Raw genomic sequence first — 20,076 nt, 5'->3', positions numbered from 1 at the left:
ACCAAAAATGAGAGGTTTCCAGTCAAAACGGGAGGTAGAGCTAGAGAATAAGGAAAGGGCAGAAATGATTTATGAGGTGGCTGATTAAAAATATAGGCTTCGATAACAACAATGCAAGAATAAGAGCAATCTGTGTCTGGGGTGGAAAGCTGCTGTTTCACCTACATGAAGATGGCCTTGTATTGCATGAATAAAGATCAACATCATGCTAAGCTAATGCTACAAAAGAGCATATGCCGTCAAGTACAGCATTCAGGGCGTGTCAGGAGGCAAAAAAAAAGAGCCGTAGGTCACCTTTCCCCCAAATTATTTTATGATATTTAGGAACTACAATAACCGCTCTAATTCTGTTGCTAATTTGGTTTAAAGAAGTTAGCTAGTTAGATTGTCTGCGTGCCTGTCTGTCTTTCTGTCTGTCTGTCTGTCTGTCAGTTAGTTAGTTATATTTATTTGCCAAGGTTTAAGTCAACAAATTATAAATGCAATAATGGCAATGTTCTATGTTTGTTTGTTTGTTTTGTGCATTATTCATATTTTTGAGAAGTGTAACCAAGATTGGTTTGCATATGTTCCATACTGGAATGCCTTGTTCTGAAGACAATGGCCAAGCAGTCGTCTGATGATACTAGGCCTTCTACTCCATCTGTGTACGAGGATGACTGTGACGTGTTTGACTGGAAGGAAGGATTTATCAAGATCTTCAGAACCAGCCAAAACCTTCAACTACATCTCGACTTCGGACAACAGCAATTCAAACTTCATGAAGAGTCATAGTACGACCACATCAGATGCAAATGGGCCCAGCATTGCCTATCTTTAATGTTTTAGGAGCAAGCTCAACTTCTCAAGAGTTGGAGAGTGAAGTTGCCATGGGATGGGCTTTACTGGAATCAAAACGGAGCAACAGGTTTTCTGATCATGGAAGATATTTCTCCAGAGGCAGTTCATGATTGGGGAAGAAACTGGCAGAAAGGTAACTCCAGTGGAAGCTGCAAAACAAATGTGCTCGCAGCGCGATGAAGCCAGTAAACTAAATTTTGGAAAGGGGGGATGGCTAACTGTCCAACAAGTAATGAGTTACTTCTCAAGACCGGCTGTCATGAAGAAACTTGGCCAGCTTCCAGCAGCTGTAGAAAGCATTGAAGAGGACGACATTGAGACATTAGTACAGCAATCAGAAAGATACGACCTTCAAAAGAGAATTTACAACCAGCTTACGTTGTCAATTCTATTTCAAATGCCATCAGAAGCTCGTGAAATAACATTGAGACTTCACCAGTAGGTTCAAGACAGTGGTTACTGGGCAAGGCTTACTCAGTTCACAGGCAACCAAGTTCCCAAGGCGGTGCAAGAGCAAAAAACTGTGGTTTAAGTTGGGCAGAGAGAGAAAATAATAATAGAGAGTTGAATTTGGGAAGGCACAGCAACAAATCTATTAAGACCTTCCAAATGGCATTTATGGCCTTCAGATCCAAGATATGTCAGTGACATGAAAACAAACACCGCCTACCCACCCCACCCTTTTGTCCTTTTGCATGCTATGACAGTGTATGAAGAATAAGTTAAGATTGGCAACAACTGATATGCTTTGTTCTTTAGGAATTCAAGTAAGACGAAAAAATTGAGACAAAGTCATGTCATAACAACCGTGTGCCTAAGGCACCTTTGGCCTTCAAAGTGGAGGTGCGCCAGGTGTCTGGCAAACAGCACATCATGACACAAAAATGTTGATGATACCCAGCACCACTTTTGAATAATTTAGGACAGCTACACGGATCTTGAAAAGAGACTTACTTTATCAAGTTTAGAGCTGGTTTCTTAACCACCCAAAACTTCAAGAGGTTGCAATAGCTCAAAGGCTACTTGAGGTTGCCAAGAAGTTGGAACATGCAGTGGAGCAAACCAAAGAGTGTTCAAACAAGAGCATGCAACTTGACAAAAACAAAAAGAGACTCCTTGAGACTACTCTAAGCATCTGCTTACCATGAGAAAACTAAATGTATTGGTGTAGAGCTATGAAATGATTCTGTTTTTTGTGAGCGGCATGTTAGTATAGAAGTTGTTTGAAGGGAGATATGATCACGTTGGTTCCTTGTGTTTACAGCGGACACGGGTAATCCATTCAAAAGCCTTCGTTATATAACACTAATTTCTACCATGGAGTGCAAGCTTGCTAACACGTTGTGTAGTGGTAATGCGTTGGCCCTCCAGTCCAGCGGCCCGGGTTAGATTCTCAGCGGGGACGATTAATTTTTTTTTTACGACAATCTATTTTACAATTTTATAGAACGTCTTTTTTTTCTTTGTCCTTTTTTTATGAATCTATTAGAGATGCAAATCAAGTACTATACAGTATATTATTAAAAGGCAACAAAATTCGTCAGTTTGGCGAGCTTTTTTACGATAAATCATTTACGTATCATGACTATCGATTATCATACAATACGCTTGGAACTATAAAACATTCAGAGACTGCTAAAATTGGACTTTATTCATACAATTGTCCGAAATCAACCTTTTAATACCCAACACAGTCGCAGTCCACAGTTCGTGCCTGGAAAATCTAAAAATTCCATCAAAACACGGAATGTCAGTTCAGTGCTTCGAAGATTTTCATATTTTCTCTAAGATTATTTCTTCTATTTGTCATGTGAAATTCTTAAGAGCTATAAATCGAGCCATTCGAAGAAGCTTTTATACATACAAGCCATTAAACTTTGAACCTATGGTATCGGTCAGCGGGCTAAGAACAACACAAAGAAATCTATATGCTAATTTTCAGCCCAAATGATCAGTACGCCGAAGTGGTCAAGCGGTTAGGGGTTTGGTCTTTAAAACCATAGTTGATGTTAGGAGTCCCGGTTCAAACCTCAAAAGTGTGAAACAAAAAGTTAAAAAAAACAAGGAAAATTAATTTATAATTTAATGCATAAATTATTATTCATAAATTAAAGTTAACAGCCCATAATTTAATGCATAAATTATTATTCATAACTTAAAGTTAACAGCCCATCGACCGACCGATCGACCGAGTGAAAATTTGCATATCACTTTCCATAACCATACTCGTTTCATTACATTCACGAGTAAAAATACTAAATGTGGAGGATATTTGTATGGTGTACATTTAAAGTGTACCGGTAGTACCCGGTATTATGTGTACCCATTTGAGAGCCGGTGGTTATGCATGAGTTCAGTAGCATTGTTGACATTATGAGAAATGATTGATGTCATCAAGAACCTTTGCTTGAATGAATTTGAGACTAATGTGTTAAGAATGTTAAGTTTGAGTTAATTTCCAACAGCGTGGTTTCTGGTGTATGGAACAGAGGAGGCCATCACATTCTGAATAACACTGCCCTTTAGTGTATCAGCTGTTTAATATTCTGTTTTGTTGAGTTTAGAAAATGCTGACAGATAAGGAAATTAAAAGGATCTTTTTTGCTTTATATGTGTTGCGAGTACTTTTTAAAAATCCCCATATTGCTCCTATATATTTTAAAATTCTCCTATATTATCCCTGTATTTTTGTAAAAAAAGACCCTACATAGCCCTATATTTTTGAAGGAGGCCATTTGAAGCCCTGGTACTGGTTTAAATTGTTAGTGTTACCACCAATGTCTATTAATCAAAACTTACTTCTCCCTGCCCTCGATAAAGGCCCTGTCTGTCAACTCGTTCTCTAAATTGCAGCCATTTTCTTTGGTAGCTATCTGTGTGGTCACTTTAAAAAAAGCTTGGAATCTGGCTGTTTTTGTTTTCCTCCACTCATGCCACACAATAAATCCACAATGATTGACAACCAATTATTTTTAGCCAATGAAAAGATGCCATGAGACTAAGTAAGTGTTGGCTTGGAGTTGTTGCTTGTTGCTGAGTTATTGCCATTCAACAAAATAGAGAATAGAGAGGACTTTGAAGCTGAATACACGAGGTGAAGCTTTTGCCGTTGTTGAAAATGTGCATGCCTAAAAAGAGTAAAAACAATTTTTCATAAACTGTCATGGTGTGCATAACAACTAAGGGGTGGGGTGGCAGGAGGTGTTTGTTTTCATGTCGTTGACATATCGTGGATCTGAAGGCCAAAAAATGCCAGTCTGAAGGTCTTTAACAGGTTACATGTTTTTGCCTACAGTTTTTTTTGGCGAACTACTTACCTCAATTTTATACATTTACACTTTGAAGACATGAAATCGATTCTTTTGACTGGGTAATCTTTAAGGCTGATATAGCCTGATTTTAAGTTAATATCTTTAAGATTTTCAAAGTAAATTGGAAACTATAAAATCCCATTTTTTATCCATTGAAAATCTTACAGCATGTTTTTATTTTTGTGAACAACAACACGCATCTATTGAAATGTCAATTTTGTATATTCACAATTAGTATCCTTTTCAGACCTATTCAAATAACGGAAGTGTGAAATTTCATAGAATTAAAAGGTTTTTAAACGGCCTTCAGGAAAAGGCTTTATAATTAACACAAAAATTTATCATCAATGCGGGAACCTATCATTTAGCAACTTGATTATTAAAAACATTGTTTGCGTGCAAGACGTTCTAAAACTGATAGAAACTCCAGTTCTACCAAAAATATTTGGGCCGTTCAAATACATAAAATAACAACATGTAACCCTTTTGGGTGCTGGTCTATTGATATTATAATTGCACCAAATGCATTGTCTGTGTTAAGTTAGTACAAACAATAGATTTAGTTTACATACCAGTGTTAATTGGAAAAACAAATCAAATGAAAGGCATTTGGATCCTAGTTAGTTGCAAGGAAGGTATAAAAAGGATCGAAAGTGAGTGTTTTAGTCACTCTTCAATCGCCTTCATCTTTGCTAGTTGACTTTCACTATCATAATAATAATAATAATAATAATAATAATAATAATAATTTAAAAATTTATATAGCGCTTTTTACATGTGCTGATCAAAAGCGCTTTACAGTAATTTCATTAAAAACAATAAAAAGAATACATATACATAGAACAACTAAAACCTAAAGATAAAATGTGATAAAAATTTAAAAAGATACATTAAAATGCTGATCTAAATAAAAATGTCTTAAGTTTACTTTTAAAAACACCAAGTGTCGCAATAAGACGCAGGTCGGCAGGCAAACTGTTCCATAAAGCGGGTGCCGATGAAATGAAGGACCTGCCGCCAAGTGTAGGGCGCATTGTCTCCCGTGGAACTTCTAATAGCGTATCAGACAATGGACAAAATCGTTAGAGTTAAAGGGGCACCGTCACAGGGATTTTAATGCTTTTCAGTAAGAGGTACTAAAATGGCGAATAGGTCTTCTTGTACGTGAAATGCACCTAGTACATCAAGATGGAGTTATAAGGTAAATTGTTGTTGAAGGAAGGAGCCATAATAATTTTAGGTGTTTTCCAGCCCACAAGGACAAAACTTGAAAACATCAGCCTGATTTTTTCAAGTTGAGATGTAAAGTTCCTGATGGCATCACAATAATATCACTTGTTTATCGCTTTAGTAGACTTGCATGGTGATTTTTTAACAAAATGAGACCACTATCGGTAGTTTGCATATGTTTTTGTATCTTGTGTTTTTGAAGTAAAACTGGTGACAGTGTCACTTTAATTGGACTCGTGGACAGTATTCAGATGTTTACCGTTCTATCATTGATCCGTCCCCATTAAAACAGGGGCAAAAAGTGAAAGTGATTTGGAGTAAAACTAAGAAAGAACACAAAGCAGTTGTTGCTTGTTATCCACTTGAAGAGGTACAGGAAACTGTCCCTCGTGACCAGAGTGACTTGCCCCCATGTAGAGCAAGAACGAAGAAAAAATTGGTAAGTATTTTTACACCTTCGAACATGTTTGACACACCTGAATTAAGACATTATCGCTCCCCATGGTAAACTGATAAATGTTAATGCAATTTTCTTTTGTAAATCTCAGATCACAGAGTTGCCTCCTGCGAAGAATGCCAAACCAAGGAAGGAAAGCCAAAAGCAAAAGAAGCAAACACCAAAAAGAGAAAAAGAGAGGAAAGGTATGTACAGATTAAATGTCTCTGTAGGTTACCAAATAGACAAATGAGACCAAAGTTTAAGTTCTATGATCGCTACGCGTTCAAGTCAGATCGCTCCATGGTTAGAAAAAGACCTTGAAAGTCCCTGTGGAAATGCAATTAAAAGACGTTTAGCTGCCTGGGCGGAGAACAACTTCATCACAGAAGTACAATTGGACAATCTGGAAAGAGTTCCTGAAGAACTGGTAGCACCAGATGATATGATAGCAACTCCACGGCTCAGGGCAATGATCCTTGCCTGGGACATTTCTTAAGAGCACTTACCTGAAAAGCATTTTACCTTAAAATTCCTATAAAATTACCTTGTTTTTGGTGTTTTAAGCAGCTTGTTACAGAGATTCCAACCCTCTGAGATAAAAAAGGGAGATTTTTTGCAGCTTAGCTTGGGGAAGAAACCAGCAGAAAGGTAACCCCAGTGGAAGCTGCAAAACGAATGCGCTCACAGCTCGATGAAGCTAGTAAACTAAATTTTGGAAAGGGGTGAATGGCTAACTGTCATGGACAACTGTTCAACAAGTTATGAGTTACTTTTTACGACTGGCTGAGTTTGAGTTTATTTCCAACAGCGTGCTTTCTGGTGTATGGAACAGAGGAGGCCAGCACATTCGGAATAACACTGTCCTTTGGTGTATCAGCTGTTCAATACTCTGTTTTGAGTTTAGAAAATGCTGACTGATAAGTAAATTACAGTGCTGCGCGCCGAACCGTGAACACCTAACAAAGTTTCGTACAAGTTTTTGACAAGTTTGATGAGTCGTCTCTGTCAACCAATCAGCGAACGGGTTTTGAAAAAGCGCGGGATTTCATTGAGTCTATCGAAGTGTAACGTTTCCACAGGCGCGGACAGAAAAAGAAGGAGCATTTCTATTGAACTTGAAGATATGAATGCTTATCAAAACAATGTTTGTAAGTATATCACAGTTCGTGGAATTTATTTTCCTGTATTTCGTATCGTGTTCTGCAGCGCGCGAGTTTATTGCTTCTTTTTAATTTTGCGTCTCTTATACAGCTGATGTGCAGCTACGAGTGAACGCGTATGGTGGAATATTCGATAATGGTAGAGTTTTACCAAATATGTACAGGGAAAGAATATTAGATCTCTATGACGAAGGATGGGGCCAGCGACAAATCTCGCGAGAACTTCGCAAGAGTGTGAGTTACGTCAATAAAGTAGTGAGCCGTTACAATGAAGCAAACACATCCCTTCGTCCAGTTAAAAGTCACAATGAAAGCTGAAAGATCGATCAAGATGCTTTAGATTATATAGAAGTCCAGAAACTGATGAAGCCAAGCATTTATGGCCGAGAACTTCAAGAACGGCTTTTGCTAGATGGCGTTGTCAATCCCGCGGACATCCCAAGCGTTTCGCAGATAAACAAAGTTGTTCGCGAAAAATTGATTATGACAAGGAAAAAGATCAGTGTTATTCCTGTTGAATCTGCGACGCCACATAATTTACAACGCATTGATGAATATCTGACCGAAATATCAAACATAAACGCAACAAACCTGCACTTTTTTGATGAATCAAGCGTGATCAAAACGACTGGGAACAGGATATATGGAAGTGCTACATTAGGCCAAGCTGCGTTCGAGATGCAGCGCTACGCATCAAATGCCAATTACACGCTCAATCTTCTCCATTCTTTCCTTGGTGTTGACTATTACAACATCGTAGATGGTCCCTCAAACGGAATGGAGCTTCTGCAGTTTTTTGATGAAGCACTACAACTCGAACGCGGAGATGGAAGCGCTGTTTTGGAGCGCGGTGACTGCGTAGTTATGGATAACTGCGGTTTCCACCATGGACACCACATCGAGCCTGTCCTGAGAAATATGCTAACTGATTGTGGAGTGCGACTCATTTACCAACCTCCCTATTCTCCACAATTCAATACGTGTGAGCTGTGCTTTCATCAGATAAAGGCATTTCTGCGAAGGCACCAGATGTTGGCAATGAACGAGACTGAAGTGGCGATAGCTGATGCGGTTCTAAACATTTCCCCAGCAAACTCATTCGCTCACTTCAAACACTGCGGCTATTTCTAGCCTTTTCATTACTAGTATACTTGTATAATAACAAGAGAACATGTTCAATAAATATGAACCGGATACTATCTCCATCTAGTCAATGAAATTACTGTTCGATTTGTTTACATATTTATAGACAGAGTATTGAATTCTTCCAAATATTTTCCAACATACTGAGGATAATGTCAATAAACGTTTTCTAAAAGGAACTTCAAACAGCTCAAACTATATTCGAAAGCGTTCGGGCGTGCGAAAATAAATAAAACACAACTTCAGTTCATTCAATTCAACTTCAGTTCATTGCCGCGCGCCTTGTTTACACTAGGTTTGGCTTATAAATGTCCACGTTAGATTTCTCATACTGTTCGATTATTTTCAGTAAACGCCAATCCTCACTTTCATCACGATCCACAATATTTCTGTTACCAGTGCTGTATTTGAACATGTTCTGGGCTTTCAAGCGCGGTCTCATTACCGCGAAGAATGAGAATTTACGTCTTTCACGCGCGGCTGTGAATTTCTTGAAATTGGATTCCTCCTCGATAAACTTAGTTTCAAGAGTTTTGATTTCACGTTGAAGAGCGGTGACCTTTTGCTTTTCTTCTGGGTGCTTGTCCTTTATTTTGCACCGATTTATATCGTTGCATGGAAGTCCAGAGCATGTTGTTTTAGTGTGCCCGCCTTGGTGACAATTGTTGCAAACTCGACCTCTTATCTCTCCAAGAGAGCGGAATTCTTTTTGTCTCTCATTCAGTTTCGCTAGTTCATCCTTTGCACTTGTTATTTGCACTTTAAGCATTTGAAGATTATCCTCGATTTCTTGTTGTTGGGCGTCCAAAGGGCTTTGCTTGAGAGATTTTGATGCCGCACTCTCTGGGGTAAACAACAACTGTTTAGGCTCCAAGGACGCACCGCTATTTTGCTCCATATCGGGTTCCAATTCGGCTCGCTCCGTACGTCTACACTTTTTAGGCATTGGCGAATCAACCTCATTTGCTACGAGATAAATTTTCCTGTAGTCTTGATCCTTTACGGTTTTTGAGCTTCTCAGCATCTCCTGAAATGCGAAGCCATCGGAGCCGCAAAGATTGATAAAGTCTCCATCTTCGTCTCGGAACCGTATTCTAATATTTGAGGTTGGCAGGTGAGCTAAAGGCGAGCAGTGCCGCTTGACTTCAGATAAGAGTTTTTCCAAGGTGATATCGTACAGGAGAAAAGTGCTAAACCGCTTGTCGTCTCCGTATTCTACTTTGATCTGATAAGTCGCCATCTCGGAATAGAACTCGCGGGAAAGGTGCAAAACACTTTCAAAACCGCATGAGTTAGCGACTTCGCCTTCCCACGTATCCCGCCTTCTGATTGGCTCGGCGAGCGGACAACTCATCAAACTTGTCAAAAACCTGTCAAAAACTTGTACGAAACTTTGTTAGGTGTTCACGGTTCGACGCGCAGCACTGTAAAAGTTTCTTTTTGTATTATATACCTATTTTTTTTATAAAATCCCCGTATTGCCCTTATATTTCTTTATAATTCCCCTTTTGTATAATTTTCAGAGGCGAATTCAAGAATGGAACATTCTGACTGGTCGAGTAGCTTGGTATATGATGCCATATTCACCACGCTAGGCAGTGAATATAGCATCTCAATGCTAATGCTTTCAGGGTTTGGAGTAAAATCCACACAAAAAAATTAATTATAGTTGTTGTGATCTTTAAATTCGATGTAAATACATTTTAATTCTATTGGAATGTGGTCTGGTTTTTGAGGTATCAAGAGTGTGGAATATCAGGACAATATCTTCAAATAACTACAAAATGTTAAAAATAAAAACTTAAGGTAAAAGCTGTTAAAATTGATTCTAAACGTTTTCGATCTGTTCGATCATCATCAAAATGGTTCCCGTCAACAGCAAAAAAACTACCAGTGATTAGCCAACATTTTTAATGTTTGCAAAGAACTAATTTGTGTACAATGTTGGAGATGAAGCAATTAAATTAGATAGAGAGGAGAGAGACCAAAGCAGCCGCCAACATGCAATTGACGTTTTGAAATATTATTCAAAAGTTGTCCAGCTCATGTCAACTGCAGCAGAACTTCCTACTGTCAATGGAAAGCGAGTGGTTTATAACAAGGAAGTGATCTTGGAACAGCTGAAACGTGAAATAGGGCTGCATGATGATGAAGGAAACAATCACGTACGTTTCTAGATGCAAATTGGACTGCTGGTGTGATCAGTTGATGGCAGACGATTCCCGCTTTCTCTTGCACTTTGATAAACTTACGTCTGAAGTGAGGATGGTGTTTGGAAAGAAGGCTACCTACTGAATTCATTCCAGATCAAATGCCTAATTTAGATGGAAATAAAGGTGTAAAGCTCAATCAACCAGCTCCTTGCATTATCCTAACACCTGAATGAGAAACACTTTTCTCCATCTTCCGAATTTTTAACTCGGAAAATTCCGAGTTTAGTTATGGGGCCGATTTCACTCCTTCCATCCTTCACTCAATTCCTGTCCACAATTTAATTCAATTAATTAATTAATATCAAATTGAATTAATCAATTAACTTTGTGAAGCGAGTAGGGGGCTGGGTAAAATGCGAGCCATATCTGTGTTACTTTATATGAAGTACACAAATGCTATATATTTGTTTCTGAAACCCCAAAGTTCTCCTTGTGGTATGCATTCTTTCAGGCGTAGACTCAAGCACACGGAATTTTGTGCTGAACGCATGCGCATATATGAAGTACACAAAGGCTATATATTTTCACCAAATCTTACTGAGAACTGGTTAAAACTAAAAAAAATTGGGGTTTCAATTTATCGCCGAGTATTTCCGAAAAAAATTCGATGGTACTAGAAAATAGTTAAATTTGAATGAAATATTCATCTATAAGCCGAGGCCGAGCGATCATCAACAAACGAAAATTATTAGCAAGCGTTTGTAATTTATTCTTGGTCATTACCTTTCATTTTAGTGGCGGCTCTTTAGAAACCATTTGGTTTAATGAAGCAACGTTAGGAATGAAGTTTTTATTCGCCTTTTCTTTGATATTTAGGCTGGAACTCGTCGTCCATCGGCTCGCTCTGGAATATTATTTATTTTGTCGGCGTACTGTGATCGTCTTTTGAACAGACGAGGGCATTCGAAATCCCGCATGTCTTAAACAATTTCCTTGCAATCTCTTCTACAATAATTATTTCTGCCTGAGACTGTTCTTGAGACTGTTCCTTTCCTTTTGTTCCTTTCCTTAAAGTTTAGTTAAATTGCTAACGTGACTTTTCAAGAGAAGAAGGGTCAGGAATCGATCTTTTTGGCTTGTTGTGGCGACAACAGAAACTGACCAATCAGAAGCTGCTGTTCCCACGCGCTTGGTAAACATTGTAACACGATCTGACAGAAATCAGCTTGTATGTGATGTAATATTCTTGTTCGAAACCGAAAACTTAAAATACCACGACTTCTCTGCTAAAAGAAACCACTCCAGTAAAGTTTGATTGGATTCAGAGTACTAGACAAATACTGGTAACAGCACATGTCTCGTTTTGATGACATTTAAAGTTCACCCGCTTGATCTGCTTGATCTTTTCGCTAACAACTTGGCGAATTGCGACGATTTGAAGATTTACTGAATCATCCCGTATTCTCTGGCGATTTTGCAGTTGTTCTGAACTGTCTCTACCTCGGCAACAACTTTCAATTTGAAGGTTTAGTTGTTTGAAAACCAGTAGCTTTTGGCATGATGATCGATAACCGCTTAATTCTTCAGAAGAATGCGTGATTGTTTGAGATAGGATTCTGAACTCAGGTGAAATGTTTTGTCACGCTTGTGTACGGTTCTATTAATAATTTCATTCTTTATCAGTGTTTTGTTGTTTTTCAATTACATAGTTGTGATTTAACGAATATGTTGACTGGCTCGCTGCACGTGGATTGTTTTAAAGTTTGAAGGAAAAATTGGGTCGGCTTATAGCCGAGTGATTTGGGTTTATTTTTTGTCAGAGTCTAACTGGTTCCAAAAACTAAAAGTCTAGGGTCTCGGCTTTATATAGCCAAATAAATACGGTACATGCATGCTTAACTACCAGCCGAAATATTGTACTAATGTCAGTTTTCTTGAAATAGACCAAAACTTAATTTTTCTAATGATATTATTATTTTGCCTAACCTTCAAAAAACAAAAAGGAAATATAAAAGAAAGAAAACAATTTGCAACTGATGGGAACTCTATCACTTGCCCTTTCGGTCTGCTCTCGATGAGCAGCTAGATGACAATGAAACTAAGCTAGTGAAGTAAACTGAACAGTGGAAAGTTTAACATCATTTGTTTTAGCAAATCTCTATTTGTCAGTTTGTTGTTTTCGATTCTTGTTTCATAATAAATTTTCCGAGTTTAGTGGCTCCTAGCCACTTTGAATAGTTATTTTATATCTAACTTAGCCTTTCCTTTAATTGCCAATTATCAGTAAAAACATCAGAAACCTCCATGTTTTTTTGTATGAAAATATTGACAAGCAATGACAACATGGCTTCATCACCTACACTGGACCACACGACACCTTTTAGACATACCGTTCTACCTGCAGATGATGGTAAACCTCATCGGATTGCAACACCGGCAGATAAACACAGCACTTCTTGATAACTACTTTTCACAAAAACAAAACTGCTTATTTTTTACAAGTGGAAACTTATAAAGAGTTCAAAGTACTGAATGAAGTACCAAACTCTTCTCACAATAACAATAGACGGATCGAAACTGACCAATTACTGATGACAAACTTTACACGAGTCTTACAGCCAATAACATCACGGCTTAACTGACCAATCAGCTTCAACGGACCAGACTTATAACATCATCGACTGACAACAACTTTTCACTTGACTCTGAAGATGACTTCCACTCAGGTTGTCGAAACGTCAGTCACCAACAACAGTTCTTCTCAGAACTACTCTCACCCGGACGATCACACTATACGAACTACTGATACTCCTGGGTTCAAACCATTTACTTTAAAACTCTTCTCATTTGTCAAGAACAGTACCACTTGTAAAAACACAAAGAATTTCTATAAAAAGTTCATACATTACTCCTGTAAGCCAAAATGCAACATCATTCACGGTTTAATTTTGTAACAACTTGTGTTGTTGTGTATTTAAGGTTAGTACAGGGAGTATCTTATCATAACTTGTAGAGCTCTTCAATTTGGTCAATTTGACACCAGGTCAAGAAGGAATATGGGTAATTCTACATGGCCTTTTCAAAAACAAGCCTGTGTTTGTGAGGCTAGACAAAGTGTTGCTGCCCAGTCTAACAGAGGTACTATTTACTATACTTGAATTTTAGTAGAGAATGTGTGGAACAGTTATTTGAATGATGCCTAATATTGGCATAGTGAATGACATCATCAGTTTGTTATTTACTCGGATGCGTCCTTGTCTTTCCCATAGAGCTATGTTTGCATTTCTGTTATTGGTCGACTTCTCTGGTTAATTTGGATATAAATGTTAAGAAAACATCTGTGTTTTGGTAGTTCAGACATCCATTCTGTGGACCTTATGGCTTTAGTATGTAAAAATGTAAACAACAGTAGACTGAGTTTCACAATATGAGTTTGTAACCTTACTTGCAAATGTAAAGTTGTGAAATACTTTAATTTGCCCCATTTTCCAATTCTGTTTTACCATGTGGCATTTTTTTTGCACTGTATTTATACGCACATCAAAATATTGCTGATTTGAAAATAATGCTGGAATTTTGTTTTCATTTTACTATTTTTTCTCTTTTCTCTTTGTTTTTTAGGTAGGGAAATGTAATGTACAGTATGGTATGTAAAGTTTAAAAAAATGTTTTGAATTTCAGAGATGGAGGTATTCTGTATTATGGAGCAGTAGAACCATCTGCGGCCCCCAGAATAAGTCACATTCAGGTAAGTACAGGTAGCAAAACAACTGGGTGCCACCATTTTGTTGGGGCTGCACTGTATGTTACTGACAAAACTCAGGTATGTTTGTTTCATTTTAGAGCAACAGCCCACTGTTAACTTCACCATGTATAGAGGCCCTGATAGGGTAAATTCCGACGAGCGACGTGGCGTTGAAACAGCGACATCAGGGAAATGAAATGACCACAAGCGAGAGTACTGCTGCAATCTGCGAAAGCGATGGGAAAAAGTTTAAAATGGACAGCGAATTTCGTCTGTTTAGACATTCGACAGCGACTTAGGATCACTTAGTATTGTATTTGAAAAACTAAATACTGTTAACATCGCCTGATGTGGTCTAAAGCGTCTCTAAAAAGATTCCCTCTCTTGTTACGCGTTACGCTTCGAATGTCACGCACTAACGATCAGTAACAGTCACTCATGGGTCACTCATATAACATGCCGTGTGACATTTGATCTCGCCTGGTAAGGTTCGCACGTGCTCAGCTGTCAGCCGTTTTGAGACTCTTTTGACCTTTTAGCGATCTTTTAGCGGGAGCAGTCAATTGTGACCAGTTGTGTTGTGGTGTTTGTGAATGTTTCGATCGACTTCGGTTTAAGACAGAATGCCTAATCACAAGCACAGGAAAGATAAGAAGAAGAAAAGACATAGAGAAAAGACAGGTAGGCGAAAGTAAATTAAAAGTACTGGAAAACTACTGACACGACTGGTCAGGACTCAGAACCGGCATGATCAGCAGTGATAAGTGACATCAGTGCATGGTCCACGAGTTCTCGTCTGTTATTAGAATCCCGGTAGAACTGGAGCAAACTTTACTAAATTGAGTACCAGAGCGAAGTAATTGTGACTTTTAAGATTATGAAAGTTTCAAATCATTTATTATTTGAGCTCAATGAGGTCAATTAGAAACCACATAGACAACGGAATAAAACCGCAGCAGGACAGCGTCGCTGACAAATACGGTCATGTACCAGATATAAAGTTCGCTGGAGATAAAAAAAAATCACATGTGCGTTTTCCTGGCTTCCTTTTCTTTCTTGAGACCTCATCATGCTACCACTAACAGCCACATATTTCTTAATTTGTTACTCAAAAAGCGCCTGGTTAAGGCCAATAATTCAATTTTTTTATGGTTTTTGCAAGAACCGCCAACTCACCAAATCGGAACATAAATCTGCGAAACATCCATGGGAAAATGTATGGGAAAATTTTAAAAAGCGCAAAACAGTGCTGGTCGTACCCTAAATAATAAATTAACATTCGTCAAGTTTGGCGAATGCTTTCCTGAAAGGGGCATCTGCGGAAGGGAGGTCAAGGGAGGGGGGGTTTCCCATACAAGGTCATACAAGGTCATAAAAAAAGTCTATTTTTACAGCTTTGACTCTATTCCTTTGCGGCTTTGACTTTCTTTCGGGTGAGCTAACAACACTCAAATAACATAAATCTCTAGGTGATTCCACTTCGAGCAAGGACAGCAAGAAACGGAAACACGAATTGTCAGAAGGCATGTCAAAGAAATCAAAGCGAGAGTTTTGAGATGAAACTGAGAGTGACGAAAGTGAGCAGGAAAGTTGCAAGAAACCTGAGAGGTCAGGCAAGTCGGGCAATCCACGTTCCGTGCAAAAGACGTTGACATCCCTGACATCCCCTGTAAACGATAAAGAGCCTGGAGAGCAACAGTCGACAGGTCCTACAGGTCCTACAGGTCCTACTGCTCACTTAAAATGTGATGCGACAATTGAGGTCTACAAATATAATCACAATAAAAGATCGAGCTTCAGGCACACCCTTGTTTCGTTGAGTGAGAAACATTCAGATCTTCAAACCTTCAAAAAAGATCTCCGCTCAGAGTATGGGCTTTCAAGCGACGCAAGGAGATGTCAGATTGGCGACTTCAATATTGACATCGGGAACTCCAGAGAAGACAAGACGTACATCACAAGTAGCCAAACTGAGTGGCAGAATCCTATATCCAGACTCTATAGTGGCATCGGACAGTACAGTATAATAGGTAAGTATCGTTACAACTTGTGTTTGATCTTTTTATCAAAGTTAAAAAGCTCTTTGTTAGAAGATGCTGTTCACATATCTTTATGGTTCATTATAAACTAAGAAATAAAAAAAACCTGACGCAGTTCGTTTTAATGCTTGTTTCTACCCAACAGTTCAGCTACAGGAAATACAGTACTGAGCAAAGGGCCTTGCCACACGTCAAAGAATACAAAGTCCAGTAAACACCCAGGAGCGCCCATGTCCCGCGGTCCCTACAAGCGTAACGAGCGTGTACTGAAAGACGAACAATTACTACAGACGCTCCGAGAATATACTGGTCGAGTAGAGAATTTTGAGTTTCAGAGGCTTCAGGAGCAACAGAAACTCTTTGCCAAGTTTAAGCAGGGTATGTTGTTATCATTATCATTATCATTACTATGTCGACGTCCATATCTTTCGCCCTCTCAGTTGAAAAATCATTTCCTAATAGTATGTAAATTAGCTCTAGCTTTTGTTATTTAAATACCTTTCACTACTTTGTCCCTTAATCATTCTTGATAATCGATAATGCCTTATGTTCACGCCCAAACGTCCTAGACGAGTTTCGAAATGTAACCGACGAATGGCGAAATGTAACACTGGTCGACACTAATCACAATTTTTGTTTGTTAAATTCTTTTCATTTTTCAGATGTGGAAAGCCGTTACCCGGGTTCAAAAGCCTTAACCGAAATCCACATCAAGTGTGGAAAATGTACAAGAATGGTAAACAGGTTGCGATACCACCAACATTTTAATGATAGTAAGTATCAAGCACTATTTCAAATGATTTTAAAAGGAAACCGGGAAATTAAAAATTAAACAAAATAATAAAAATAAAAAAACAAAATAAAATTAAACATACACGGCCCCCTTTTAAAACAGGTGTTTGTTTTTTTCTCCCATTACATGTAGTTAGCAATTCTTAGTACAGCTGTTTTTTATGCATTTTTTTACCTGAATGGGAATGTATCACGTGTAATAAAAATTTACCTTACCTACCTTTCCTGCTGTTTTTATTCAGTTTACGAGTAACTGCGACAGACTTATAAGTTCTTAATTAGACTTGCAAACTTTTTTTTGTTTGTTTTTTTTCAATAGATCACTGGAAGAGCTGTAAAGTGGTAAAGAGCGGGGATCTGCGAGATATTTTTTCAAAAATGCAATCTCAGCAATCAATGTAAGATGTCGTTTTCATGTCATGTTTTGAATGCATGCAAACAGAAGCTGTTTATTTTCACGATCTTATTTGACTTCTGAGACGAAAATTGCATTTTTTCAGTTTGTTTCTTAAACAATAATACTTTGTAAAGTCTTGTAAAAATGGAATAAAGATCCTGTTTAATAAATGCATCTGTCTCTTGTTTCTTTTTTTATATATATATATAAAAGTGAAGAGGATGAGCAATCTGAAATAATACATATAGATGGGGAGGACAAGTCATACAAGAGCTCAGAAGATGAAGTGTCTGAATTGGACGACAGTATTGATACGAACAGTGACGGCTTTGTGTAAGTTCGCTTCGGTTCATTTCAGCAGTTATCCCACGCATTTTTACCAATGGCGTATATGACGTATATGCATATATATGTATGTCTGAATTTATCAAAACAGGGTCAAAGAAAAGTGACGTCAGTATTCCTGAACAAGTACGTTACTGCGAGAATAGGCTCAAAACGCCACAAGAAAGGGGAAAAAAAAAAAGAAATACAGCGCTGAAAGGTGAAGAAGAGAGAGGAGAAGAGAAAACAAGACTGACATTCCCTTTAGTTTTTATATCATCGAGTTTGGAGATAGTTTCTGGCGAGATAAAAACGCGTTTACAGCGATTTCGCTTAAAACGGTGAAAATTTCCTTGACCTGGTTTTGATAAATTCAGACATATGTAGAATATCCCACAATTTTTCAAATGAATTAATCTCGTTAACAGATTTGCCTTTTCCTACCCACAATAAACCATGCCTCGTGTGATTCAATTCTTCGATCTTCTGATTACATTGCAGGAATTTAGAGGACCTAGACCCAGTGGTAGAGGCTTTGCAGAGGGAACTGCAGACTGGGAATCTTACAAAAGAACACATTTTTTACAAAGTGATTAAAAATGAGTTAGAATTCACACAGAAGTCGGGAGATGCTAGACAGCAGTTTTCGCATGACAAAGATGTGATTTTGTTCACTGAAACTCTTACTTTCCAAAATTATGAACTTGCTTCGTGGCCCCGGCTTCAAGGGCCAGAAGAAAGGGGGAACATACGACTTTCGATGGAGCGACTGGAACCTTCCATTCGCTCCCTCGAAGAAAACGAGAGGCAAAGAGAAGGCTGGCTACACAACCAAAGATGGAATCATAAAAAGTCTTCTGGTCTCGTATCTGTTAATTGCGCAGCTGGAAGAAAGTGGAGTAAATCCGCTGCATGATTGAACAACCACATCTTCGCATCATTCCAGTTAGTCTGGCTACCGACGGAATGAGTATCAAACCTGGGCTGCAGTTTGACACCCGCCTTAAAACTTTGGTAGGGCTTCTGTTTCCAGTTAACTTGGATTATGTGAAGACAAACCCGTCACCTGACCCAGCCACTCTGAAAGCCTCTTTTGTTACCGAAGTAAAGTGTGGAATTATCACATCGGTGGATAACAATTTATCTCTGCCAGTCGGCATAGAGCATACTGGAAAAAAGTTTCCGGTGAAGATACGGCAGAGCGTATCCAAAAGCGCGTCACACAGCTTCAAATCTGTTTGCGATGTCTGATGCATAGCACACCCACAGACATGGATGTTATTGTAGGTTCAGGAGAGTGCTGTTCAAGTCGTTGTGAAGGTATGTTGACTTAAGATAGCCGAATATGTAATGGAAAAAAACACTCCATTGTTGCAGCTTTCACGACATGCCTGGTTTAAAGTCTTTAATTGATGTTTGAACATTTTGATTAATTTTGACCGTATGTGTCGAAGGGACAACTGTGTTTGTTACTGACACAGCTGCAGGGGCTGTCAAGCTTATCACTCCTACAACCTCTCTTTGCAAATGTTTGGAATTCATCTTAGGGGAGTACCAGGAGAGGTGCATACCATCGCAGAAGCTGTTTCCTCGCTAACTAAAATAAGGTCAATGTTAGAACAATGGGTAGATGAAGTTCAAACCAAAATGGGAAGAAAAACGGCAACGCAAGGCCCACAAGGAACAATATCCACAAAGAGCAGGCGAAGTTTGGAAATTTTGGCAGATTCATTGTCAGTTCTTGGTGGATTTCTGGATCAAAAAAGTCCAGATTTTCACAAAGTCTTGAAACTGGCAGCGACCCTGACCCTTGTCGTCGAGAATTTTTTTCAGCAAGATGCGATCAAGGAATGACATGCCAACTGTATTGGAATTTGCGCACCTGTTTGCTCCCACCATCCGCGAGTCCTTAAAGCAGTTGACAGACACTGGCTTCTTGTATTATACATCACCATCATCCTACTATGAAGCGCCAGAAACAATGCAACTCGCCTTTCAAGCTCTTCCATCAGTTCCTTGCCAGTCATCGGTACAAATGACAAAGGAAGATCAACAACTGATGAGAGATTGGAGGGACAACTATGGAAAGCCTGTGCGACAACTGACGGTGAGAAACCAAAGCACCAAAGATAACGTTGGCACACTTCCCATCTTTGTCTACACCACACCTGACCCTCCACCGCAACCTTTAAATTTCTCTACCTTGGTCAACCAGCCAGTAAGGATTTCTCGTTCTGAAGATAGTCAAGATAGCACTGCGCCTACTGAGATTCGTGGAACTGTTTTGTTTCAATCCGGAGCTGTGCTAGTTGTGAAACACGATCACATCAGAGAAGTATCAACCAATGGTCCCTTCTTCATAGGATGTGTCGAAACGGATGTCACTGATAACGACGAAGACTCGTATTTTGATATTCAAATATACGTGCCAACCTTTGATGATTGTTTGCACTTCACCCACCACAAAAAGTGCAACGTTCATCGCGATGCAGTAGTTAGTATT

General features: G+C 38.7%; 1 protein-coding gene across 1 annotated transcript; it reads right to left on the bottom strand.

Moving 5' to 3' along the window:
• Positions 1 to 8,206: 8,206 nt before the first annotated feature.
• On the bottom strand, positions 8,207 to 9,404 carry LOC144647845 (uncharacterized). Its single transcript, XM_078507548.1, has one exon. The coding sequence runs from the start codon at positions 9,361 to 9,363 to the stop codon at positions 8,410 to 8,412; it is 954 nt and encodes a 317-aa protein (XP_078363674.1). The 5' UTR covers positions 9,364 to 9,404; the 3' UTR covers positions 8,207 to 8,409.
• Between the last annotated feature and the right edge of the window lie 10,672 nt (positions 9,405 to 20,076).

This window comes from Oculina patagonica, chromosome 4, assembly GCF_052425735.1.
Source record: "Oculina patagonica isolate OP01 chromosome 4, crgOcupat, whole genome shotgun sequence".
Lineage (NCBI taxonomy): Eukaryota > Metazoa > Cnidaria > Anthozoa > Scleractinia > Oculinidae > Oculina > Oculina patagonica.
Note: the sequence above shows the minus strand (reverse complement) of the source record. Positions and strands in the feature narration are given on the sequence as shown.

Bases quoted from the DNA above. Each gene is read 5' to 3' on its own strand.
- LOC144647845 (XM_078507548.1), bottom strand. From the start codon at position 9,363: ATGGCGACTTATCAGATCAAAGTAGAATACGGAGACGACAAGCGGTTT.